At 43.7% G+C, this 26321-nt stretch overlaps 1 protein-coding gene across 2 annotated transcripts; it reads left to right on the top strand.

Moving 5' to 3' along the window:
* On the top strand, positions 1-24628 carry CDC25A (cell division cycle 25A). Of its 2 annotated transcripts, none has more exons than XM_059939524.1 (15): positions 1-212; positions 1228-1301; positions 2810-2852; positions 3497-3533; positions 4041-4139; positions 6218-6337; positions 9489-9623; positions 10133-10207; positions 12888-13061; positions 17635-17733; positions 19612-19674; positions 19762-19860; positions 20557-20687; positions 22371-22482; positions 22693-24628. In XM_059939524.1, exons 1-15 carry the CDS (start codon positions 43-45, stop codon positions 22831-22833), a joined length of 1572 nt encoding a protein of 523 aa, XP_059795507.1. In that variant the 5' UTR covers positions 1-42; the 3' UTR covers positions 22834-24628. The 2 variants fall into 2 exon arrangements, with proteins under 2 accessions (XP_059795507.1, XP_059795506.1); XM_059939523.1 differs by having other exon boundaries at positions 4038-4139.
* The last annotated feature ends 1693 nt before the right edge of the window (positions 24629-26321 follow it).

The raw sequence follows: 26321 nt of genomic DNA, 5'->3' as shown, positions 1-26321 counted from the left end.
GGAGGAAGAGGGAGCAGGATCCCTGGGAGGTAGGGCGCCGCCATGGAACTGGGCCCGGAGCCACCGCACCGCCGCCGCCTGCTCTTCGCCTGCAGCCCCCCTCCCGCACCTCAGCCCGTCGTGAAGGCGCTGTTCAGCACGCCAGCCGCCGGGGGCCTGTCGCCTGTCACCAACCTGACGGTCACCATGGACCAGCTGCAGGGACTGGGCAGGTGAGGAGGGACCGACGAGCGGTGCCTCAGGCCGCTGGCCTCCCAGACGGCTTTCGGGTAGATCGGGCCGGGAAACCGGCCGGGAGAAGAGCGAGACCTGCCTTTCCGCCGCTTGGGGCGGCCCCACCGGCGGGGGCCTGCCATGTGCACCCGCCCCCCCCCCCACCCCAGGCCGAATGTTGGGCGGGAGAGGCCGTTCGGACCCTCCAGGGCCGCCCTCAGCCCCGAGCCGGGCCCGGTAGGGGGTGGGGTCGGCCCCGACTCCCCACCTTCGCCACCCCTTTCAGATTGCCCTGTGCTCTTCTGTCCCTATCCCAGGAAGCTCTTTGAAATCTCCCTCCACGCGGGAAGAGCAGGCCCTCCTAGGCGCTCACTTCCACCCTTTGCTGAACCACCTCGTAGAAGCTTAGTTTCCTGTGAGCTTTGTTTCCTTTTCAGCAAAGGGACGTGGCATTTTCTTTCTTGGCGTTTGCAAAATCGTCGCAATCCCTCGCCCCGTGCACCTTCCTGATGTCCACCCCGATGCTTTCCTAAGACCAGGTCTTTTTATTCAACTTTCCATGCCCAAAATCTCCCTGCTCTTTTCCTTATTGCAAAAAATGCATCCCACCGTTTTTCTGGTGAAACTGCTTTCTCTTCAATCTTGGACGTCACATTTTCTAAATAAGCACATGTCTTTTCCAATCTCTGAAAAGCAGGAACTTGTCCTATTCACTCCTGCTGCTAGCTCAGTACCTAGAACACATGCTCTCATTTCAGGAAATACTCCAGTAGTCATCTTTGTCGTCCTGTCCTATAGTGTGACCCAGGCCATGCCAACCCACTCTTTTCTCATCTCCTTTTATGCTCAAGTGCTAACTGGGTGTTCTGGGTGTCCAAGTGTTCCGTGGTGTGGCCTAAAAGTAATGATGGTTGATGGCAGCATGGCCACTTGCCATGTCATGGCCTGTCTCCTGTATGTAACCTTTTAATTATGTCCTAGAGCTGTAGAGAGAGTTACTTTTCTTGGTTTCAGTGAGTATGAACAGCCACTGGAGGTGAGGAATAGCAGTCTGCAGAGAATGGGCTCCTCCGAATCAACTGATTCAGGTATTCTTTTAGTCTTAAACATTTTTATCGTGTGTCTGCCGTGTGGGAAGCAATACTTGGAATTTGCTGAAATGTGCGCTTTCACCTAGAAACTTAGTTTGGTGAGTTGAGATAGTAAACAGAAAAGTCCGGCATTGAGTGACAAACACCCTTAACAACAGTACAAAGGAGCCCCTGTGGCAGTTTATGAAGAGAAGAAACGTGTCAAGTGGCCACAAGGAGGTGGTTTGTGTTTGGTGTTGAGGATGAGTAGTAGTGTGAAATTAACCATACCACTCTACGTGGCATTCAGGAAATCTTATTGGTTAAAATGCTGCGTCAAATTATTGGAAGTATAATGAAATTATTTCATTGAGCCTGCTATGGAGAAACTGTGCCAGTGCATTTTATTGTAATTTGTAAGTTCATGTTACTGCAAGGTATATTTGCACAGATGCTTTAGGTTAGGGAACTGCAAGAACAAAAGTCTTAAAATGTAGGCTTCTTAAGAGCCAGGGATAGGATTGTGGCAGTGTGGCAAGGGAGAATGTCAGGAGCGGTAACACCTAACTTCCTGTACGATTATTTAGACATCATGGAGGAAAGGTGTGTGCTAGGCAGGCCCTGGTGGCTCTGGGCCACGCTGAGCAGTGTCTCCTCTATTCTGCTGCTGTTGATGAGTTGAGCACCTCACTTGATGTTATTTTGTTGAAGGCAATAAATACTTGCCTTGCTTGTCAGAGGACATAATTGTATTTTCCAACCCCCTGAGTTGTGCACATGATCTGACAGGATATAAGATATTTGAAATCAAAACTATTCCAGAAAACGGGTACCTATTCTTTCCATGGTTGGAACTCACAGAAAGTTAGCCTGGGTAACCTCTATCTGAATAACGAAGCAATCATGAGGTTTGGTTTAGGAACTTTTTTTTTTTTTTGATTGAAGTATAGTTGATTTACAATGTTGTGTTAGTTTCTGGTGTACAGCAAAGTGATTTAGTTATACATATATATAGTTCTTTTTCATTATAGGTTATTACAAGATATTGAATATATATAGTTCCCTGTGCTATACAGTAGGACCTTGTTGTTTATCTGTTTTATATGTAGTTTGTATCTGCTAATCCCAAACTCCTAATTTATCCCCTCCACCTCCTCCTTTCCTCTTTGGTAACCATAAGTTTGTTTTCTACATCTGTGAGTCTGTTTCTGTTTTGTAAATAAGTCATGAGGTTTGGTTTAATTCACTCTCCTCAAATTCTATTTTCCATGATGGTATTTGCAAGTAGGAAAGGATGAGTAGATATACTATGAAAATTTAGACTTTTACAAATACGAAGTTTTGGCAATCATGGAGACTCAACTTCAATTCTGGCAAAAGTCCAAGCCATGAGCCTTTGTTGATGGCCTTAAAGAAACAGTACTAGTAGTTTTATTTATTTATTTCAATGACAAAGTGGTGTATCATGTATTAAATCCTGAGAGGTTTTTTTTGTTTGTTTGTTTGTTTGTTTTAATTTCCCACAGGCTTCTGTCTCGATTCTCCTGGGCCCTTGGATAGTAAAGAAAAGTATGTATTCACTGCTTTTAAATATTTGTACTTAGAGAAAGTTTAATTTTTTTAAGGAAATTCTTCATGCTCTGGACTGGAGCTCTGGATTTAGCTATCCCTAGTAAGACCCCTGGATCCTATAAACAGTCTGGTATCTTTTGAGAATGAGTAGTTTGTGTCAGCGGTTTTCAGAACTTCCCTTCCTTTATTTTAGCTGTAATTTTGGTGTTCTGTTCCAGTCTCACCCACATCCTTGCTCCGCCTTCTGACATCATTGTCTTAAGAGAACCTTTTGTTTGTTTGTTTTTTGTTTTGTTTTGTTTTGCTGCGCCGCAGGGCTTGCTGGATCTCAGTTTCCTGACCAGGGATTGAACCCGGACCATGGCAGTGAAAGCCCGGAATCCTAACCACTAGGCCACCAGGGAACGCTCTAGAACGTGTATATTTTAAGAGAAGACCTGGGCTTGCTTTTTTCACTAGAAACCCAGCAGTGGGGATGCTTATGAGAACAGGACAGCTTCAGAAATCTATTCTTCCATCTTGCCTAAAATGGGAATGTTTGACTCTCCCCTCACCCCACCAAACTGTAGGTTTGCATCTGCTAATATATATACCTCTTTACTTGCTTTATTCTCATTATTTACTTTCTGATTTCACTGCAGCCTTGAAAATTCCATGAGGAGAATAAATTCCCTGCCTGTAAGTTAGTTCCCTTGTTTATTTTGAGCCAATACCTATTATCTGCCCCTTAGCTACCAGTATAACCTTGATAGTAGACCTTAATTTATACAGACTGCTTTTCCTTACTTTGTCTCATAAACATTCAAAACACTCTACCTAAAGCAACTTCAATAGTGGCTAATTCTTGAGGGCTTTTTCTTCCATCTCTAACTATTAGAGTTTTATCCAACCAGGAAGGGGGTTCTTTTTATGTAAGTGATGTTATTTTGGGGTTGATTTGGTACCTAAGTCCTTGCTGAGAGGGCTGTAGACGTTGTGAAGTTAGGTGTAAATCCATGTAGTGGGAACTTCTATCTTGTGTTCTCGCAAGGTGGAGCCCTAGCCACATTTACTGGTTACCCACTGCAGTGTATGAGGGGCTAGGTCTCCCCAACCCACCACCACCATATGTTTTTTCTTTTAGAACTGAGTTTCCATTGAATTTTCATTTATGTACCCTAATTCCTCTTTTCACTTTGATAGCAGAAGCTCTTGGGGTGTAGCCCAGCTCTGAAGAGGAGCCATTCTGATTCTCTTGACCATGATGTCTTTCAGCTAATTGACCAGGATGAGAACAAGGAAAACGTGAGTGTGGCATTAATCTACTCCCCTGGGGGCAGAGGTCAAACCCACAAGTGTCTGTGGCTTATGGAGAAGTAGCTGGGCTGGCTGCTTCCTGGGAGACTAAACCTTCACCAAAGTCATGATGGTCTTTGGAGTCAGAAAAACCTAGATTTGAATCCTGCTGCTTGCTAGCTGTGACCTTGACTTTTTTTTAGGCTTCTTTGTTTCTTTGTGAAATAGGAGTAACAGTCCCTTGTAGGATTATTGTGGGAATTAAATAAGGATAATGTAGATAAAGCATTTCAAATGGTTCCTGGCAGGTAGGAGTTGCTCAGAAGGTAGCTCTGAGGAGGAATTATATCCATGAACACTTTATCTGGAAGGATCTGGCCAGGCCTTCCTTGCTTCTTTGTGCTGACCCTGGGATGAGTTAGAAGTTTAGGGAAAGGCTTCTTGACAGTATTTGAAAGAACAGAGCCAACAAGTCCCAGGGGATCTCAGAGTAACTGAAATGGTAGCTTAGAGGGTGAGTTGGGGTAGTGCAGCCAAAAGTCCAAGAACACCCTGGCCTGGCTTTTCTCACACCTGGCGGGGCCCCTTGCACAGAGTAGGCACCAAAAGAATTCAGTGAATCAGCTCAACTTTCCCAGTCTTCTTTCTCACTGTATTTCCACATCTATTTTCTCCCCTTCTTCATCCCCTGCTAAAATGCCACATTTCATACTTCTTATAATCTTCTGGACTTAATACTTCCAGAACCTACTGCTTCCATGAACTCTCCCAGTGATTCCTTTGGCAACTTGCAAGATGTCCTGAGGGAAGTACAGAAATGAGTTCCTGCCTTGAGTGCTTAGAACACTACATCTCCTTCTGTGTAGTACATTTACCCAAACAGTCCAACGCTATTGTACCCATGCCTGGTCTCTCTCCCCACAACCCCAGGTTGGCTTCTCCCAGGGTTGCCTGCTTGGAGCTTCATTCTGGAGGGGAAACAGCATAGGTTAAAGAGCTCTTGCTCTGGAGTTGTCCAGTCGGGTTACGAAGCCAGATCTCTCAGCACATCACTTAACCTATGGGCCTAGTTTCCTCATCTGTAAAGTGGGGATGATCGGATGGATAAATGAGTTAATGCACTGAAAGCACTGTATGGGCATGTAAATACTCTGTGATGTTAGCTGTGCTTAACAAGTTCTTCAGTGGATATTTTAGAGTAGGGGAATTATTAGTGCTAAACTTTAAGTAAATGAAATCATACAGTATGTATTCTATCACTTCTGGCTTTCACTCAACATTATGTGAGATTCATCCATGTGGTTGAATAAACCAGAAGGGTTTTTGGTTTTTTTTTCTCATTTTATTGAGAAATAATTGACAGGTATCACTGTAAATTTAAGGCATACAGTATGATGGCTTGATTTACATGTATTGCGAAATGATTACTACAGTAGGTTCAACTAACATCCATCTTCTCATATAGATACAGTAAAAGGAAAAGAAAGGAAAAAGGGAAACTTTTCTCCTTGTGATGAGGACTCTTAGGATTTACTCTCTTATCATCCAGAAGTGTTAGCTATAGTCATGATGTTGTCGTTAGTTTTTTTTCCCCCATTGCTTTTAGTATGGAAAGCAGTAACTTTAAGTGTTTTCCACTTAATTATCTCCTATTGGTAGAAAGAAGATGGAAAATATAAAGGCCTCTTTTAAGTTTAGACTGAAAAGTTTTTATTCCTATTCAATTATATTGAAATGAAATTGCTTTCGATTTTAGAAAGTTTTTTTAAATTGAAGTATAGTTGATAGAAAGTTGTTGATTTAGTTTTTAACTCATAGTGTTTTGTGTACCTGGCAGATACTCATGTGTTTATTAGGAAATAAAGTGTTTGTGGTAAGAGAAAAAAGTGCTGTATTAGAAGTTAGCTTTTGACAGAATCTTTGAAATTCTTAATTACACAGATCCAGTATTGGAATTAGATCAGAAATGGGTTTGGAGGCAGGTGATCAATACCCACTCCCTTGCTTGTCTCCTGAAGCTATAGCCGAGACCCTAGAGCTGGTTTTCATAGACAGTGGATGATGTCTCAACTTATACTGTCTTGCAGGAAGCCTTTGAGTTTAAGAAGCCAGTAAGACCTGCATCTCGAGGCTGCCTGCATGCTCATGGACTGCAGGAGGGTAAAGATCTCTTCACACAGAGGCAGAACTCTGCCCCAGCTCGGATGGTATGTGCTCTGGCTTTCACAGTCCTGGGAGTTCCTGATGGGAAGAGATGAAAGCACCCTCTTTAACCTGGAGTTGAAGCAGCAGCTCTTGCTGTCTTTACCTTGACTTTGTTTTTTGAAACTAGACTCACATTTTTGGTGTTTCTGCTGTGTCTGGAGAGCAGACAGGCAGGAGCAGAGTGAGAGGTGATATGTTTGAAATATTGGACTTGAGCAAGGAATATTTGACCTTGTCAATTATGGGAATTCTGCAGGCGTCCTGGGTCATTCTTCTGAATGTATGTATGGTGGGATTATACGTCTTACTTCAAACTTGTCTTTTACGATGCGTCCTGAATGCTGAGAGGTACTTCCCAGAGTGATTTTGTTTGGAGAGAGCACTTGTCTTCTTCCAAACTTGGTTTATTAAGAACTATTATGTATTCCAGTGAACCCATTGCCTATAAGGCTCCTTGACAGTATTTGGGGCCACTTGTCCCACAGTTATTTACTTGCCAGAGACTGTCATTACTTCCTAATTTCCTACTGATGATCTGACAGACAGCTATGGACTAGAGAGGCCCAACTTGAGCAAAATGACCACATTCGGTTTCCAGGTTTTCCTGGGAACTTGCATCTGAAAATACAGCTTTCCAGTCTGGCTTATGGTCTGAGGTTCAGGTTCAGCTAGTATTGCTACTCTGTCTAGCATTTGCACAAAGCAATTTATGTTTTCTTGTCTTTAATCTTCATAAGCCTGTGAAGTACCTGGAATTACCCCACTTTACAGATTGGGAAAGTGTGGTCAGGGAGGTTGGGTAATTTTCCAAAGGACACAGATAAATGAAGACCAGAATTAAACAGTCTGCTGATTCCCAAGTACACAGTAACCCTTTGAGAGCTGGGTGTCCAAAACTAAATATCTCTAGTGTACACCTGAAGAACACAGCACCAGGGTTTCCTGTGATCACTTGGCCATCCCTAATTGTAGGTGCTGAAGGTACAAACTGAAAGAAAGCCAGTGCTAAGCTCAATGGTTTGGCTTTTGATCATGTCAGAGGGTATTTCTTTCTTTCTTTCTTCTTTTAAAAATATTTATTTATTCATTTGGCTGCATTGGGTCTTAGTTGCGGCATATAGTATCTTTGTTGTGGCGTGTGGGATCTTTTGTTGCGGCACACGGGGCTTCTCTCTAGTTGTGGCATGCGGGCTCAGTAGTTGCAGTGCACAGACTCTCTAGTTATGGCACGTGGGCTCTCTAGTTGCGGCACGTGGGCTCTCTAGTTGCGGCACGTGGGCTCTCTAGTTGTGGTACACAGGCTCCAGAGTGTGTGAGCTCAGTAGTTGTAGCACGTGAGCTCTCTAGTTGTGGCACGTGGGCTCTAGAGCGTGCGGGGTTAGTTGCCCTGTGGCATGTGGGATGTTAGTTCCCCGACCAGGCATTGAACCTGAGTCCCCTGCATTAGAAGGTGGATTCTTAACCACTGGACCACCAGGGAAGTCCCAGAGGGTAGTTCTTTTGTATCCTTGCTTTTAGTCTCCAAGCACCATCTATATTTCCTCATAATGGCTTCTTGGTGTAGGAATCATGGAGAAAGAATTAGTTCCTGTCCAGAGATTGTCATTTTCTATAGCATATCTGCACCTGGGGACGCCAGAAGCTGGGTTACAAAAATTGGTATTATACCATAGTGTGAGCCTTCCGTGGATGCTGCCCCATGATAGAGTTATCTGCTCCTAGGCTCTGCTCGCTGAAAAACTGCCAGTGTGCCCAAGGTGTGTTCAGGTACACTTGTGGAGGATGAGAGGCAACCCAGAACTTGTTTTATATTGTGAAGCAAAGCTAGTGCCTGAACCCAGAGTAGGCCAGCTGCAGAGAGGACCTCTAGGTGAGGTATCTACTCAGAAAACCAGAGGGCTGCTTGAGGATTAATGCATTCATACCCCAAAGAGATTCGTTGCTATGGGAGAGAAAAAAATCTATCTCTGAACTTTTTTCCTGGCTTTGGGAAGTACCTGGAAAAGAAATAATTCATTATCATCAATGTTTGTATTAGCAGTGTTTATCTCTAGATGGTAGATTTTTGAGTGGTTTTTATAAATTTTCTATACTAAATATATATTCATTTTATAATGGGGGTTTTACCTGAAAAACAAGATAGGGTTGCCTAATGAGATATACTCTATATTTTGACTCCAGGAATGGTCTCTCCTAGGGAGGGTATAGTGGGGAGAAAAGCTTGGGCTTTGTGGTCAAACAGGTGAGCTGTGTGATCTTGGTAACCTCTCTTAAGCATCGGTTTCCTGATTTGTTAAATAAAAAGAAAAGGATTAACTACCCTTAGTGTATTGTGAGGCTTAAATGGGATTATACATAAAAGGTTATATCCTAGTGTCTGGCACAAGTAATTCCTCAGTTAAAACTGAGCAGCTGTCATTTAAATTCCAGTTCCAAGTCTAGGATGGACTTTCTTTGTTGCGGCATGTGGGATCTTTCGTTGCAGCTTGCAGGCTTCTCTCTAGTTGCAGCACACAGGCTCCAGAGCGCGTGGGCTCTGTAGTTTGCGACACGTGGGCTCTCTAGTTGTGGCGTTCGGGCTTAGTTGCCCCATGGCATGTGGGATCTTAGTTCCTCAACCAGGGATCGAACCTGCATCCCCTGCATTGGAAGGTGGATTCTTAACCACTGGACCACCAGAGAAGTCCCTAGGATGGACTTTCTAGAACTTTCTTGACTTTATATCCCTCTGTCAGAACTGGAGTTACAGAAGCATTCTCTAGTCCATTTTGTGGTTTCCGTAGAGACTTGGTATCTTCTCACCCTTCCTCATTTTAGCAGATTATCACTTCGTCACAACCCCCATGCTGATCCCTGTTCACCAATTATAATCCTCAGAAAAAACAAACCTTGCCCTTCACAAGAGGCTAGCCCCAGATCTCACTGTAAGGTGAATTGCTCCTGGGGAGAGTTCTTTGTGAAGACTACTTGGCCTGACTCTACTCAGAACTGAGTGTGGACATCAATTCATTTATAATCTTAGGTTTCATTTTCCTTTGATTAGAGCTGCTAAAGCTTCTTACAAGAAATATGTTTTCCTCCTAAAAACTAGTGACCCATCCAAGGAAATCAAAGCTGATTATTTATTAACAAGCCATGAATTCTGTCTTGTAGCTTTCCTCAAACGAAAGAGATGGCAGTGAACCAGGGCATTTCACTCCTTTTTTTATGCCCCAGTCACCTGTGACTGCCACTTTGTCTGATGAGGATGATGGCTTCATGGATCTTCTCGATGGAGAGAATCTGAAGGTACTATGTGTGTGTGTTTTCCCATCCATTTTACAACTACCCTGGAGAGAAGTCATCTGAAAAAGAACAGTGATCCCCCAACTGGCGGATATTTTTATTCATTTGTTGGGAATTTATTGAGACTCTGCTTCTAGCCTGATTAAATCCTATGGAGGAGTTCAAATGAAGACACTGATGTGATCCTTCTTACCCTGAAGGAGCTGACAATCCATTTTTCTGGCAAGAGATATGAATCAGGAACAGTGGAAGAATATCTGCCACGTGGTGTAAAGCTGAGGAGAACAGGGTGCCTCCTCACGGCCCCTCAGGGGCATACCTTTAGCTATGCTCAGATACCGGGACTGTTAAGTGTTACTCTTTTCTGACCTTAAAATGTTGGGGACGGGGAAGGGGGTGAACATTAGAATGCTTCCTATCCAGGTCTTTCTGGTATTCTGCAGGAAGAATTCTAAAGCATTTAAACTAATGTTGTCTCTGCCGGACCTTTGTGACAGTTTTTCTTTGTTTAGAATGATGAAGAGACGCCGTCCTGCATGGCAAGCCTCTGGACAGCTCCCCTTGTCATGAGAAGAACTACAAACCTGGTAAGTCCTGGTGTGTCTAGAGGAAGCCACAGGAATCAAAATTGTTTCTTTTGAGATCCTGTGGTTGGGTCTATGGGCCTTTCCCTTGACTGGTCGCTAGTGTTTCCTGGTGTTAATGCACACTGTTTTTTCAAGTTTGTTTGTTTGGAGTTTTTTTGTTTTTGTTTTTGTCCTCATTGGTGTGTGAGGAAGTCTGGGTAATATAAAATACATGCAGTTCTTGTTTTTATAATTTCTAGTTCATCTCAACTGTTCTTGGTCAGTTAATGTCTTTTCTATACAACTCTGACCTCTCTATTAACTTCTTTAAGATCACTGGATAATGCTGGAAAATATCTGCTAAATTGAACTTAAGAGACTCAGTTATTCTCAAACTCTGTCAGATTTGGTATCAGCTTAGATTTTAACTGACAGCTTCATGGGTGAGCAGTTTGTATCTGACAAGGAATTTGATCTCAGGCAGCAGGAATAGAAAGACTTCTGCTACAGGTACCATCTGTACCCACCCAGCCGATGGCTCTGTAGCAGATAGCGCTATCCTTCCTTAAGAGTGTTGACTGGAGAACCCTGGCCCAGAACAGAAAAAGGAGATGCTAGCCCTGCCCTATTCTGATGGGGAAGGAGAGAACACACTGGACTACCATATTGTTTTACTTTCCACAGCTGAGAGAATGTGGAGAGACTGGAGCACATTCAGAGAACACCCAGTAGAAGGAGGAGACTCAGACTGTGATAGATATTATGGACTGGTTGAAAAAGTTGGGACAGAAAGGCTTCATTTGAAGAGGAATTAATTAGTCTTTTTTTTTGGCCTCGCTGCGCGGCTTGCAGGATCTTAGTTCCCCGACCAGGGATTGAAAGCGCCGAATCCTAACCACTAGACTGCCAGGGAATTCCCTGAAAAAACCTTCTCAATCTGAAGCCTTTAGTCTGAAGACTGTTTACTTTTTTTGTTGTTGTTTGTTTGTTTATTTTTTTAATATCCTTCTCATTTATTTACATTCCTTAGCATCAGCACACTTGGCAAACAACAGTAACTCACAAAATGTCTCTTTCTCTCTCTCTATATATATATATATTTTTAAATACCCACCTATCTATATAGACTATAGACTTCTGTTTCTATCAGGGACACTTTCAAACAAAGTCAGACGCAAGGCTGTGCCTGTACAGGAACATATCCTCATTTATGCAAACACCTAGGGAAAGTGAGATAGTATCACAATACAAATACAGTTATACACCCTTAGGTATACATATAAATTGATAAGTATATTTTTAAGTATCAGTGCCCCTGAACTATAAATATGGAACAAATGAACTACAGTCTTGAAGCCACTTACACATTATAGTAGATTAATATGCAAAGCTTTGAGGGAATAGGCTACCCCAATACAAATGTTATGATGAAATTTACTAGGTCCTTTTGAAAGACAAAATTATATACAGTGTGAGAATGCTTAGGAAATGGCTATCAGTTTTATAAGTTGGATTTAAAAATCATGAATAGTATGTGTGGGCCCTTCACAGTGAGGGGTTTCCTTTCACAATCATAGTAGACTTACAATTGCCAGGGGCTGAGCTGGAACTGGGGTTTCTGCCCTTGAGGAGCTTACAGTTCCTCTGAGATCCTATTAAAAGCAGTAGGCCCTCTTCCCAAAAATGCTTCCAGCTCTCCTAGGTAAAAAACAACAACAACAAGACAAAACTGACCTTACTTTTCTGAACAACATACTGTTAAAATAAACTTCTGTTAAAATAAACTTCAGAAAAATAAGGGGAAAATCCTTGGTCTCTAGGAGAGCCAGTGTGGGAGTGACATACTTGCTGGGGGACTATCAGGAACATTTCAAAGAAGAGGCAACACTGAAATTTTAGTATCAGCTTGAAAGGGAGTGGTTTACAGGGTATGAAAGGGCATTCAGCACAGAAGGAAAAGCCCTGCCAAGGAACACTGAGTTGTGAACGGGCTGAGATGAGTTTAGAGAGCTGAAGTCAGACTGTCTCTACCACTAGTCAGGTGGGCTGCCCTCAAACTGAGAAATTAGTCTTTAAAAGATCAAGTGCTATAGCACATCTTCCTGTATTTCCTTTGGCTTTGTAAGTCTTGAATTAAAATGCTCTGGTACAATCCAGAAAGAAAAACAACCAAGTAGAGAGAACGACTTTTGAACACAGTTTTGAAGGCACCCCCGCCCCCTGCAAACTTAGACTCAACTCTATTTTACCACCTTAACTGGCTCTGATTTATAGTATAATCCAGCTACCTCACACCCTTCTGGATTAAGGTGGGCTGTTAAAGCCTGTTCAAGCTGCTCGAGCAAAGTGCAAGTAATAAACTAGAAGGGAAGAGGAAGCCAAAAATGTGTCCCTGGCTGGAAGGTAGGTAACAGTTATTTGACTCTTAGGACCCTGTGCAGACAGTAGGCTTTTGAGGGCATGGATAGTCTTCCTCATTTCCATATAATATCAGCTTTAGAACATGTTCATTGAACACCAGGGACTTGGTGTCTACAATGTGCCAGGAACTAGATAAATGGACAGTGTCTGTTTCCTAATTTAGGATGGATCAGTCTTAAACCATCCCAGGAAGTCCTTGGTCTATTCTCTTTACCATTCAAGTGAGTGTATGTTAATGAAATACATTAAATGGGTCTCTTTCCCCCCCACCCCCACCAAGGGCAATCGTTGCAAGCTGTTTGACTCCCCTTCCACGTGTAGCTCCACCATCCTGTCAACGTTGAAAAGAACAGACCGATCGCAAGAGGAGTCCCCACGTGGAAATAGGAAGCGGAGGAAGAGCGTGGCTGGGGCCAGTCCCGAAGAGGCAGCTAGTCCAAAGAAGCCCCAGGAGGTTAGTTATGCAGGTTCTTTTTTGCTCAAGGACTGTGATATTGTATCTTTCAGTTCTAAAATGTTCATTTGATTCTTTGCTGAGACTTGCTGTTCTTGTTTCTCATTTGTTTCAATCATGTTCATAATTGCCTGTTGAAGCATTTTTATAATGGCCACTTTAAAATCCTTGTCAGGCAATTCCAACGTCTGTTTCTGGTGTGGCTTTCTGTTGATTGTCGTTTCCTATTCAAGCTGAGATTTTCCTGGTTCTTGGTATGACAAGTGATTTTTCAATTATATCTATATTCTTTGGGTATTATGAGGCTATGTAACTCTTCTGTTTTAGCAGTTAGTCCTCTGGTACTGCAGGAAGGTGGGGATGGAAGTTGTTTCCCTTGATATGCCACCTAGGGTGGGGCAAGCCTCATGTTTGCTGGGCAGGATTTGGAGTTCAGGCTCCCTTCTAGGCCTCCGCTGACACCATCCCAGTGGAGTAGAGATTGGGACACTTAAGTACAGCTGGGCAGGGGTGGAAGTCTAAGCTCCCTACTTGTCGGGCCATGGAGTAGGGCCATAAATTTTTTTCCTTGGTGTTAGTTTTAATTTTTTTTGTGTCCTGTTCTATGTAGATCTATAAATTCCCACTACTTTAGGTTTGTCTCACAACTTTGAAGTGTTTCTCATTGTCACTTAGTTCTAGGTATTTTAGTTCTTTTATTTCCTTGTGATGAGAACTCTTAGGATTTATTCTCAACAACTTTCATATATACCATACAGCAGGCTTAACTATAGTCATCATGTTGTACATTACATCCCTGGTACTTATTTATATTATAACCGGAAGTTTGTACGTTTTGACCACCTTCATCCAATCCCCCTCCCCCACTGCCTGCCTCTGGTAACCACAAATCTGATCTCTTTTTCTATGAGTTTGGTTTTTGTTTTGGTGCTTGTGGTGATGGTTTGTATTGTGTTTTTTAAGTTTTTTCATTCCCCATATAAGTGATGTCACATAGTTATTTATCTTTCTCTGTCTGACTTATTTCAGTTTCACTTGGCATAATGCCCTCAAGGTCCATTCATGTTGTCGAAAATGGCAGGATTTCCTTCTTTTTGTACGGCTGAGTAATAATCCATTGTGTGTGTGTGTGTGTGTATCACAGCTTTGTAATCTATTCATCCGTCAATGAACACTTAGGTTATTTCCATTTCTTGGCTATTATAAATAATGCTGCTCTAAACATGGGGGTGCAGATATCTCTTTGACATAGTGTTTTCATTTCCTTCTAATATATTCCCAGATGTGGAATTGTTGGCTCCTAGTTAGTTCTGTTTTTGATTTTTTTTTTTTCTTTTTTTTCTGTTTGCTGCACCGCGCGGCAGGTGGGCTGTTAGTTCCTTGACCAGGGATCAAACCCATGCCCCCTGCATTGGAAGTGCAGATTCTTAACCACTAGACCTCCAGGGAAGTCCCTATTTTCAATTTTTTTGAGGAACATCCATACTGTTTCCCATAGTGGCCATCCCACTTTACATTCCCACCAATATTGTACAAAGGTTCCCTTTTCTTCACATCCTTGCCAACACTTGTTTCTTGTTTTTGTTGTTGTTGTTTTTTGTTTTTGGCATGACCGCGGGGACTGCGGGATCTTAGTTCCTGACCAGGGATTGAACCCGGACCCGCAGCAGTGAAAGTGCGGAGTCCTAATCACTGGACCACCAGGGAGTTCCCTCTTTTTTTTTTCATTTTTATTTATTTACTTATTTATTTATTTATGGCTTCGTCGGGTCTTTGTTGATGCGCGCAGGCTTTCTCTAGTTGCGTCAAGTGGGGGCTACTCTTCATTGTGGTGCTCGGGCTTCTCATTGCGGTAGCTTCTCTTGTTGCAGAGCACAGGCTCTAGGCCCACGGGCTTCAGTAGTTGTGGCTCTCAGGCTCTGGAGCGCAGGCTCAGTAGTTGTGGCACACGGGCTTAGTTGCTCTGCGGCATGTGTGTTCTTCCTGGACCAGGGCTCGAACCCGTGTACCCTGCACTGGCAGGTGGATTCTTAACCACTGCAGCACCAGGGAAGTCCCCCTCTTGTCTTTTTGATGATAGCCATTCTTATAGTCATGAAGTGATATCTCATTGTACAATAATTTGATTTTCATTTCCCTAAATGATTAGTGATATTGATCATCTTTTCATGTACCTGTTGGCCATTTGTGTATCTTTGGGGAAATGTCTATTCAGGTCCTTTGCCTACTTTTTAAAACCAGATTATTTTAAAGATGCAGATGTAGAGAATGGACTTGACCTGGGGAGGGGGAAGGGTAAGCTGGGATGAAGTGAGTGAGTGGCATGGACATATATACACTACCAAATGTAAAATAGATAGCTAGTGGGAAGCAGCTGCATAGCACAGGGAGATCAGCTCGGTGCTTTGTGACCACCTAGAGGGGTGGGATAGGGAGGGTGGGAGGGAGACACAAGAGGGAGGGGATATGGGGATATATGTATACCTATAGCTGATTCACTTCGTTGTACAGCAGAAACTAACACAACATTATAAAGCAATTACACTCCAATAAAGATGTTAAAAAAAAAAGATTGTGTTTTCACTATTAAGTTGTATGGATTCCTTATATATTTTGGATATTAACCCCTTATCAGATAATATGGTTTGCAAATATTTTTTCCACTTCTGTAAGTTGTCTTTGCATTTTGTTGATTTCTTTTAATGGGCAGAAGCTTTTTAGTTTGATGTAGTCTCAATTATTTTTTATTTTGTTACTTGTGCCTTAGGGGTCAAATCTAAAAAAATCATTGCCAAGACCCATGTCAAGGAGCTTTTTTCCTGTGTTTTCTTCTAGGAGTTTTATGGTTTCCTGTCTCACATGTAAGTCTTTAAGCCATTTCAAGTTATTTTTTGTGAGTAGTGTAAGATAGGGGTCTAATTTCATTCTTTCACATGTTTATATTCCATTTTTCCAGCATGATTTATTATTGAAAAGACTGATCTTCTCTTCATTGAGCATTCTTAGCTCCCTTGTCAAATACTAGTTGATGGTATTTATACAGTTTATTTTGTAAACATGCACTTTCACTTTTCTTGTGGACTTGCCGGGTCCTAGGCTAGACATGTGTTTAGCTTTAGCAGACACTGCCATATAGCTTTCCAAAGTGGTTGTCCAGTCGGCTCTCTCTATCTGGGGGCTCTGCATCCATGGATTTAACCAACTTTGCAATGCATTCTTACTGAGCACTAGCTGTTCTACGTGTCATTTTACATGAGCATCCTTGGGTGTCCTGAAACCAGTCTCACAGATACCGAGGGCTGGCTGTACTCACAACAGTGTGTGAGAGTTCCAGTTCTTCCACATCCTTACCAGTAGTATCCGGTGTTGTTCATCCCTTTAACTTTAGCCATTCTGGTGAGTGTGTAGTATCTGATTCTAACTTGCATTTCCCTGATAGTTATTTTTCTTGGTCTTAGATTTTCTTCTCTATTACTCAGCCAAGTTTCTAGCCCATATTTCTATTGGGTTGTCTCTTATTTGTGGGAATGTCTTATATATTCAGAGATGAATCTTTTATTGAGATGAATGCATATCTGCCCACTCTGGCTTGCCTGTTCTTACCTAATCTTGTTGTTTTGATGAACAGAATTTCTTGATTTTTTTTTTTTTTAAACATGTTTTAATTTATCAGTCTTTTTATGTTTAGTGTTTTTTGTGTACTGCTTAAGAAATCCTGGGACTTCCCTGGTGGTCCAGTGGCTAGGACTCCACGTTCCCAATGCGGGGGGCCTGGGTTCGATCCTTGGTCAGGCAGCTAGATCCCACGTGCCGCAGCCAAGAGTTTGCATGCCACAACTAAGACCTGGTGCAGCCAAATAAATAAATATAAAATACACTAAGTGTATAAAAGAAATCCTTACTTCCCCCCGATTAGCCCTTTTGACATGTCCTTTGAAATATGAGTGCTTCCTTGACTAATGACAAAGTGTTCCAGGTTTATCTTGTACATTTCTTGTCCCAGCCTGGAGTCAATCAAAAAGCTCTGGTTTCTTTTAGTGGAAAATACAGTTGACCCTTGAACAACATGGATTTGAACTGTGAAGGTCCCCTTATACGCAGATTTTTTTTCAATAAATACATACTGTGGTACTGCACGATCTGTGGTTGGTTGAATTCGGGGATGTGAGATGGTGGCCCTAACCCCCGTGTTGTTCAGGGGTCAGCTATATTATTTAGAGAGCACACTGACAGAGGGGCTACTTACTGCAACCCTGGAGCTTCTCAGTGGGTAGAGCTAAGAAATACTTTTTTTAGACTTAGCCCTAATTTTAATCCTCCTTTTTTTTAAAAAAAAAAAAAGGAAGTTTCAGAGCAATTCAGTTAGAATTGAATTCAGTTCAAATAATAGTATACCTAGTCAGTAACCCATATTCTTTTCTTCACTCTAGATTCAGTCAAATAAGAAAGGTATCTTTTTGCTAAATATGGACTTTAACATTTCAGTCTCTTCTTCCTGACATGTTCCAGGTGAATGTTTTCAGAAGTTCTGTTCAGAAGCCTGGCCTCATTCTCCACCTTTGATTTGTTACAGATTCTACATCAGTCTTTATCCCTGGTATCTTCCCCAAAAGGGACCATTGAGAATATTTTGGATAATGACCCAAGGGACCTTATAGGAGACTTCTCCAAGGTAATTGCACGCAGAACTGCTCTGTGATGCAGGATTGGCAGGGGCGGTACCTAAAACGCCCCCGCTCAGCCTTCCTCCCTCCCTGAAGTGGCTCCTGGGGTTCCCCCCACCCCACCCCACCCCGCCAAGGGGACGCAGTTTGAAATTTTTTTTTAAGATAAGGAAACACATTCATGATCAGGTGTATCTCAGTCTCTGTGGGACTGTAGAACTGACTGGTGCTGGTCAGAGGTTTCAAGTAGGGAGCCACCTGCCAGCCACCTTGACACTAACCCAAAGACCAGGCTCTCTGGGAACTGTGTTTGTGATTATAAAAGCAGTACTGCAGAAAAGTGTAAAGAAGCAGAAATAAACCTCTAGCCTCACTGTATATAAGTCTGTATATCAAAAGGTCCTCTTAGAATGTCCAGGATTGAGACTAAATTTCTCCATTGTCCAGAGGAGCATGGCCCTCGAGGGAAAAGGCCCTCAGGGAGGTCCAGAGGAAGGTCTGCTGATGGCCTGATAACAGGTTGGCTGCCTTTGAGCTGTGGTGAAATGTGACACATTCCTGTGTCAGTAGTAGCTTGTTTAGCCACATATGACTTGAAGGTCCCCAGACCAGTCTTTTACGTATTAATGTAGCTAACATTTATGGAAACACTTATTATGTGTAAGGCAAAGATTCCAAAATGAGACACAGTTCCTTCCCTCAAAACACTTAACATATGGTCAGTAAGACATCATGCCACATGGACATGTACCTCATGTATCACATGGTAGATTGAAGTAAACATCAGTGCAATGAAAGCAGCAGACTAAGAAATAAAAGGGTTGTCTCAGTCTCAGCTAGGCGATTGGGGAAGGTTTGGATCTGGGCTAGATATTTCAACCAGGTGGGAGAAATAAGTGGATTAAAAATAGAAGACAACGGGGAGGGGGAAGGGTAAACTGGGACGAAGTGAGAGAGTGGCATGGACTTACATATACTACCAAATATAAAATAGATAGCTAGTGGGAAGCAGCCGCATAGCACAGGGAGATCAGCTTGGTGCTTTGTGACCACCTAGAGGGGTGGGATAGGGAGGGTGGGAAGGAGACGCAGGAGGGAGGGGATGTGGGGATATATGTATACATATAGCTGATTCACTTCATTGTACAGCAGAAACTAACACACCATTGTAAGGCAATTATACTCCAATAAAGATGTTAAAAAATAAATAAAATTAAAAAAAAATAGAAGACAGTTGTAGTCTGAAGGGAAGAGCAAGCCAAGACCTGGGTGTGGTGTGTCCTTGCTAGTAGAAGCTTGCGCCTGAATTGAAGCTGTTGGTTGTGTTTGTCATAATGACCCCACACATGGCCACGGGATTGGGTGAGCACTTGACTCGGCCAGTCCGCCCTAGTGAGTAATTATTGATGTGCCCGTCCTTCCCCCTCAAGGCTGGGCCCAGCCTCACTCATTCCACCTCCAATGTCTAGCACCATGCTGGACATAGCAGGTGCTCAGTAAACAATGAAGTCATTCCTCTCTGTGTCCTTTATGTGCTGCACACAGTCTGGCTGCTGAGGTGAGGGTTCCTTCCAAAAGCGGGAGAAAAAGGAAATCACCTGAGGTTTCTGTATTCAAGTCTGGCTTACTAGCTGGCTAACCTTGGACAAGGTACCTAGCTTTGACATATGGAAATGGGGATAATGTGCCTTATAGGTCTGTGTGAAAATTCAATGTCAGGATATTAATGAAGTGCCTAGACAAGTAACCAACATATTCTATTAGATTAATGTTTGGTTTTTGTTTTTAAGCTGACTCTTACCAGGAAGGCAAGCAATACAAAAATGTTGCATTTTTAAGCTTTTGGATTTGCTAAGTATTTCTCTCTCTCTCTCTTTTTTTTTAAGTGTTACCTCTTTCATACAGTTGCTGGAAAGCATCAGGATTTAAAATACATCTCTCCAGAAATTGTAAGTCATCCTTTTGGAACCTGCCACACATGGAATCTCCATGTTCCTGGCAGCCAGAGTTGATTCTCCTTGACTCTCTCTCCACAGATAGCGTCTGTTTTGAGTGGCAAGTTTGCCAACCTCATTAAAGAGTTTGTTATCATTGACTGCCGATACCCATATGAATATGAGGGAGGCCACATCAAGGTATGGATTCCTGAGGCTTGTGGGCGAGCCCTGCTGTTGTGGGAGGCATAGCAGGAGCCCTGGACAGCATCTGTGATTTTTTTTTTTAAAGGGGGAGGTGACACCTGGCTGCTCATTATAATGCTTACATGCTGGTTATGAGAATTGTAAAAAGCAGCAGTGGGCGTGAAAGGCATTTGACTCCTGGTGCACTGAAAGAATGTTCCCTGGTCTGCACTAATCTCTACCACACTGTACAGCAACTGCTTCCTGTTCTGTCCCTCAGGCCATCACCATCACCATCAGGGGCATTTCTAAATGGTACCCACTGACTTCTAAGCCATGCCTGGACATGAAGCCATGAGGAGAAGCCAGTCTCTGGCAACATGTCCCAGTCTGTGCCAAGCCTAGTGATGCCTCTTACATTTATAGTTGCCTGGTTAGGTGGGTGTTGGAACATACTTTCCCAGGAAGAAAGTAATTGGTTGTGCCCTTTTAATCTTTTAACCAATAATATAGTGTTGAAATACGGTAAGGAGGTACTTTGAATACAGTGTTAGTGTTTGCCACTGTCATGGCCGTGAAAGTCCCGGGCATTCACAAATATCACTTATACAGTGCACACAGTCATAACAGAATTTGAGGTGCCCATTTGAAGACCACTCTTGAAGAATCATTACTGCGAGTGTGAAACGTGAGTCTCTGGTGCCTTCACAGGGTGCAGTGAACTTGCACATGGAAGAGGAGGTTGAAGACTTCTTACTCAAGAAGCCCATCGTACCTACGGATGGCAAGCGTGTCATCGTGGTGTTCCACTGCGAGTTTTCTTCTGAGCGAGGCCCTCGCATGTGAGTGGGCTCCAGGGCATGGCCCCCATACTTTTGTGGGACAGCCTGTTGCACATCGAAAGTCATTTCCATGCCTTAGCCTACACCCATGGTGTGTAAATACCTAGTTTTGTAAAAGTATCAATTCACGTGTAACAGGTATTCTCTCAAATCCTTACCTGTTTTGCAGTCAATTGATTTCATGAACAGCTTCCTGGAGTGTAGTTTATAGGCTTGCCCTAACAGTTTCACAGTAGTCGTCGTGGAGGGCTTTCTGGCTTCCCCAGTCCAGCCTGTGTGACACAGGTGTTCCCTGTGCAACATCCCCCGAGGATCTGGCCTCTGCTTCATCACCCCCACTCCTGAGTTAGTCCTGGCTACTGCTGGGCATGGCTCACTGTCCAACCTTCCTTTGTATTGAATTAAACTCTGGCTCTTCCAGTTTCCCCCACTGTCCTTATTTCTACCTATGGGGCTACTGTTCTCAGGTGACATCCTTCAGGTACAGTGTGGTTGCTCCTTATGCAAATGCCAGAAAAGTGTGATGTCCTCTCTGCAAAACTTGATGTGATGCTCTCGAACACTTGTCAAATCCACGTTTGCAAAGGAGTGGGTTATGTTACCTTCACATTATCGCCACATTAGAGGTGAAAAGAAATGCCGCCCGCCCCCCCATCCCCACCCCTTATTAATAAGAACTTCTGTTAGGGCTTTGGTGACTAAGGCCCTGTTATAGTTTACTACAAAGATAAGTTTTATACCAAAATAAGTGAAAGTATAATTACAATAAAACAACATCACTTCAGATTTAAAATAATATTCTGATGCTCTAACAACATCTTTCCACATTCTCACTAATGGTGACAGGACTGGTTCTGAAAATGTGGTCAGAAGTGAGTGGTGGTATTAAAAAACTAGGGGGAAGGCCAAACAGCTGCCCATCTGTGCTAGGTCCCTTCAGAAAGGACTGCCAGCCTGGACGTGTCAGGGCCTATTGAGGCAATGAAGGTACAGCAGTGAGCAAACAGGACTGACCTGCCGCAGGGGAGGTCCCAGTGGAGAGACGGAAGATGGTTGTGACAAATGCTGAGCAAACGGGGACAGAGGTGGCAGGGAGCAGTGCAGCTTCACTAGGAGGGTCCAAGAGAGACTTTTCTCATGGTTCAAGTTCTTGTGCCACCTTTTTATTTGGAACCATTTCAGGCTCAGAAAGAGTGCATGCTTCCCCTGATTTCGACTGGTGATATTTTGCTGCATTTGCACACACTAGCTATAGGAGTATACAGTACACTACACAATAGTCCATTTTAGTACAGGATGCAAGTAGGCGCCCTGAGACAGGAGCAAAGCTCAGAAGGAGGTAAGGGAGAGACACTGGTCGTGGAGGGTGGAGAATGCAGAGGGAAGCTGGCTGAGAAGCTGTCGCCGAAGATTAGGTGCTGGTGGTGGCAGGGAAGATGCTGGGCAGAGATCAGTTGCTAGGGCTGTTTAACTTGAAAAGTTGGGAAGAGACCATCTACCTGCCAATACGAGGCAGTGGCACTGGCTGTGAACACTATTCCTGAAGATAACAGGTGGCCAGGAAATCACAAGTCGACACTGATTGTTTCCAAGAATGAAGGTAAAGTTGGGGAGATGTGTGTAAGGAACACTGCTTTCACTGTGTAGAGCTAACCATGCTTTGGCTTTCCTTCCCCTTTATAGGTGCCGATATGTGAGAGAGAGAGATCGGCTTGGTAACGAGTACCCCAAACTCCACTACCCGGAGCTGTATGTCCTGAAGGGCGGATATAAGGAGTTCTTCCTGAAATGCCAGGTAAGATGGACTCTCTGGAGGGCAGTGGGCGCCCCTCCACCCAGATGTCTGGTGGTCATGGGTGTTTCTTGCCAGGGGTCTGGGGATTTGCCCTGCACACAGAAGGGCCCTAGAACTTGCTGAGCAGAGCCTTGCAGCCCCCCTCAGGGAGGGAGCAGGAGTGTGCGTATGAAGCAGGTGTGCCCTGACTTCGTCCTGTCTTCCCGCCAGTCTCACTGCGAGCCCCCCAGTTACCGGCCCATGCACCACGAGGACTTTAAAGAAGACCTGAAGAAGTTTCGCACCAAGAGCCGGACCTGGGCCGGGGAAAAGAGCAAGAGAGAGATGTATAGCCGTCTGAAGAAGCTCTGAAGGTCTCAGTGCCAGACAGCAGCAGCCTGAGCCTCCCTCCCTACCCCCCTCCCCTCTTTGCTGCAGAGAAACTTGAGCAAAGGGGCCAGCCGTGTGACATTTGGAGAGAAGGCCTGAGGCTTCCATGTCTTAAACCTACCTCCCACTCTCCCAGGGTTGGAGCCCAGAGCATCCTGCTGGCTCTTCTGTCCCTGTAAGTCGTCCTTCTTCTGCAACAGGACAGTCTGCCAAGGCTGTCAACGTGCCACAGCACAGTTCCAAGCACCAAGTCAAGATGTTCTGACTCCTCATCCCCCACAGCTGGATGAGCTGCCTGGGCCTCGTTGGGTACTGGCCTTCTCCCCTGAGGGGGTGGGTAGGAGAGTCTGAGTGGAGAGAAGACTCACAAATGCTGCTGGCCAAATACCAAAGACGGCCTGCGAAGGAAAGGTCTTTGTGGGATAACCCATATCATTAATTTATTCAACTTCATCAGTCACTTTCTTTTCTTTCTTTTTTTGTAATCAACTCCTGGAGACTTTTATTTAACTGCTTTAAGTTACAATACTGCCATCCTAGGTGGGGTTTTATCATCCCAGGGACTACCTCTGCCTTTAATTTTTAAAAAAAAAAGAAAAAGGGAGGGGGAAGAAGAGGGACATGAGTTGTGGGACAGAGAACTAGGCACTCTGTCACCCCCAGGAGGCGCTGCAGTACTGGGGCTGCTGCTATTTACAGCCAAGGACTGAGATACTGGTGGGAGCAGGCCCCAGACTCAGGCTTGGCTACAGGACATAAGCTAAACCTCCCAGACCTACCTCGAAGGCCCCTGAGATCTACTGGGGTGACCCTGCTCGCTGTGATGTTGCTGGTCTAGGAGTCACGGTCAGGAAAGCACTTGAGGCGGCTTCCATTGGGCCACCCCCAGGTCAGTGTTGGAACATGGTAGAGCAGGGATCCCAGTGTAGGCGGGCAGGGATGGGGGGCTCTGCCAGATAAGGGAAGGGAGTATATATTGAGTGTCTTTCTTCTATTACTCTGATACTCTTTGATCGCTTCTATTTTAATTTTTTAAAAATAGTCATTTTATGATCAAGGAGTATCAAATCAGTGTTGGCTGGGCCACCCAAGGCTGGGGAGAGGGGCTGGAAGCCCTGGGCATTAGAAGGGAGTGGGTGCTGGCAGAGATGACTATAGAATGTGTTTCTCAGGAGGCAGCGTGGTGGATTTTGAAGGTAAAACTTTGAGTTTATCATGTTTCAATTTGAGGGACAGGGAGAGATGGATCATCACCAGTTGCCCCTCATCTCATCCCACAGAAGTGGGGGTCTCAAAGGAACACCTTCCAGGGAGCTGGGGCTGAGTTGATTGACTCTAGACAGGCCTGTTTGGTTCCTGTTCATCCCCACCCTTAGGTGCTGGCTTCCTCACCATCTTTGTTCCATTGGGGTATAGCGAAGTTTTTCTTATATAGCAGATTCAGTCTCCCCTCTTGCCCCGGCTTCCTGTTCTGGGGGCGGGGAGAGAATCAGTGATACTGGAGATGACTGGTTGCTGTGTTATGGGTTTGAGTTGCATTTGACTATAAAACAATCTTGTTAGAAAAAGTATGTGGGAAGGAGGGGAGCAGGGGGAGAAGGCCTCTTCCCCCACACACATTGAGACACATCTTAATTAGTCTGTAATCTTTATTGTAGGGATTCTGTTGGTTGAATGCCTGAAAAGGGAGGTGGGATGGCCTTTAGAATGTACCAGCTTAGTAACATTGGTAACCAACTGTTGCAGGCTCTGAAAATAAAAACAATCTTGAACCCATGCTCTCTGCCTACTTCATAATGTATTTAAAGGGAATTGTGAGTCCCTTTAAAAGTTCTGGGACCACACTTGACTAAAACCAGAGGCTGGGGCAGCGACATTTCCTTAAGAGGCCAAAGAGCTGTCATGTGGCCTGGCGTCAGGGATGGCCAGATGACCTTCACTTATTACTCTGAGTCCAAAAACAAACTTGTGATTCAGGTTGATTTACAAGATGCAGTAGGGACATGAAAAGCCTGCCTGAACCTCTGACATTCTCTTACAAGATGTATTAATTCATAGGATTGAGCAACAGACCAAAGGAGGGACCACTGTAAAGGAGATAGGAGTTTCAGTTGTGTTCTGAAGGAGCCAGAGAGGATACTGCAGAAGGAAATCAGGCAGATGGTGAGTCACGGGCCCACATGCAACCAGAGAAACTTGGACCTGTAATGCTGGGGGCTATTGCCAGAATGGATACCAGCTGGAGCAAAAGTCTATTACAAAATAGAGTGGTGCCGAGATAGCAAGTAATTTGTGTTTTTTTTTTTTTTGGGCTGTACCACGTGGCTTGTGCGATCTTAGTTTCCCGACCAGGGATGGAACACAGGCCCTCAGCAGTGAAAGCGTGGAGTCCTAACCACTGGACACCAGGGAATTCCCTCAAGCTTCATTTAGACATAGTCCCCTTCTGATTTGCCTCTATAGTAGAGGCATTATTCCAGCCTTTAAAAAAAAATTATAAGACAATGTGTGAAGAAAGGAAGTCCCCTGTGATACCAACCTCCAGTGAGTGTTACTGTTAACGTGCTCATAAAGATTTGGAGGGGAGAGCACTATCTCCCTCATCTCCCCACTTCCTCTCCCAGATGGTTTATTAACCCTTCCAAAGAGACACTGCATGTCTAAGCACGGCCACCCTACTCTCCACTCAACTTTCGTCACACCATTTTTTTAAACAGTATATATATGTAGGTATATATACATGTACATATATAAAGAGAGTTATGTACAATATCTAGAGGTGATTTTCAACTGCATATAAAATCACATGGCTGTACTCTGTTTAACCCATCCCATATCACAGTACCTTCCCAAAGACAAGACTCCATATTCCTAATGAGAATATTCGAAAGTTTTGATTAGTTAGACCACAAACTAAGTTTCATGGCGGAAATAGCTAAATATCTACTATAGCTATAAATATATTATTTGTACACATTTAAAAGCATATAAATGTTAATTTAGATATGCTGCTTTTTCTCAATCTTTCAGAATGAATTGTTATTTAAACTCTTCAACATCTATTTCTGTATCATGGGCTATTTCTGTATCGTGTATTTGAGGTGATACAGTACTTTTCTAATTCATTTATGAAAAACTTTATGCCAAAACCAACTATCCTTTCTTGTAATTAGGGTTTTTTCATTTGTCACGTCAGTGTATATTTATGATTTCTACAAGATCACTACCTTTTTTAATCATGAGGAATTTCAAACATAAAAGTAGAATAAGAAGCCCCTTTTCTGCGTATCACACAGCTTCAACATCTACTCAGAGCAAGTCTTGTTTCTCTTCTTCACCTCACCCCATTTTGCTTTTTAAATTTACTTTGAGGGAATTCCCTGGTGGTCCAGTGGTTAGGGCTCCGCATTTCCACTGCAGGGGTCAGGGGTATGATCCCTGGTTGGAGAACTAAGATCCCGCAAGCCACA

The sequence above is a fragment of the Balaenoptera ricei genome, chromosome 11 (assembly GCF_028023285.1).
Source record: "Balaenoptera ricei isolate mBalRic1 chromosome 11, mBalRic1.hap2, whole genome shotgun sequence".
Classification (NCBI taxonomy): domain Eukaryota; kingdom Metazoa; phylum Chordata; class Mammalia; order Artiodactyla; family Balaenopteridae; genus Balaenoptera; species Balaenoptera ricei.
Note: the sequence above shows the minus strand (reverse complement) of the source record. Positions and strands in the feature narration are given on the sequence as shown.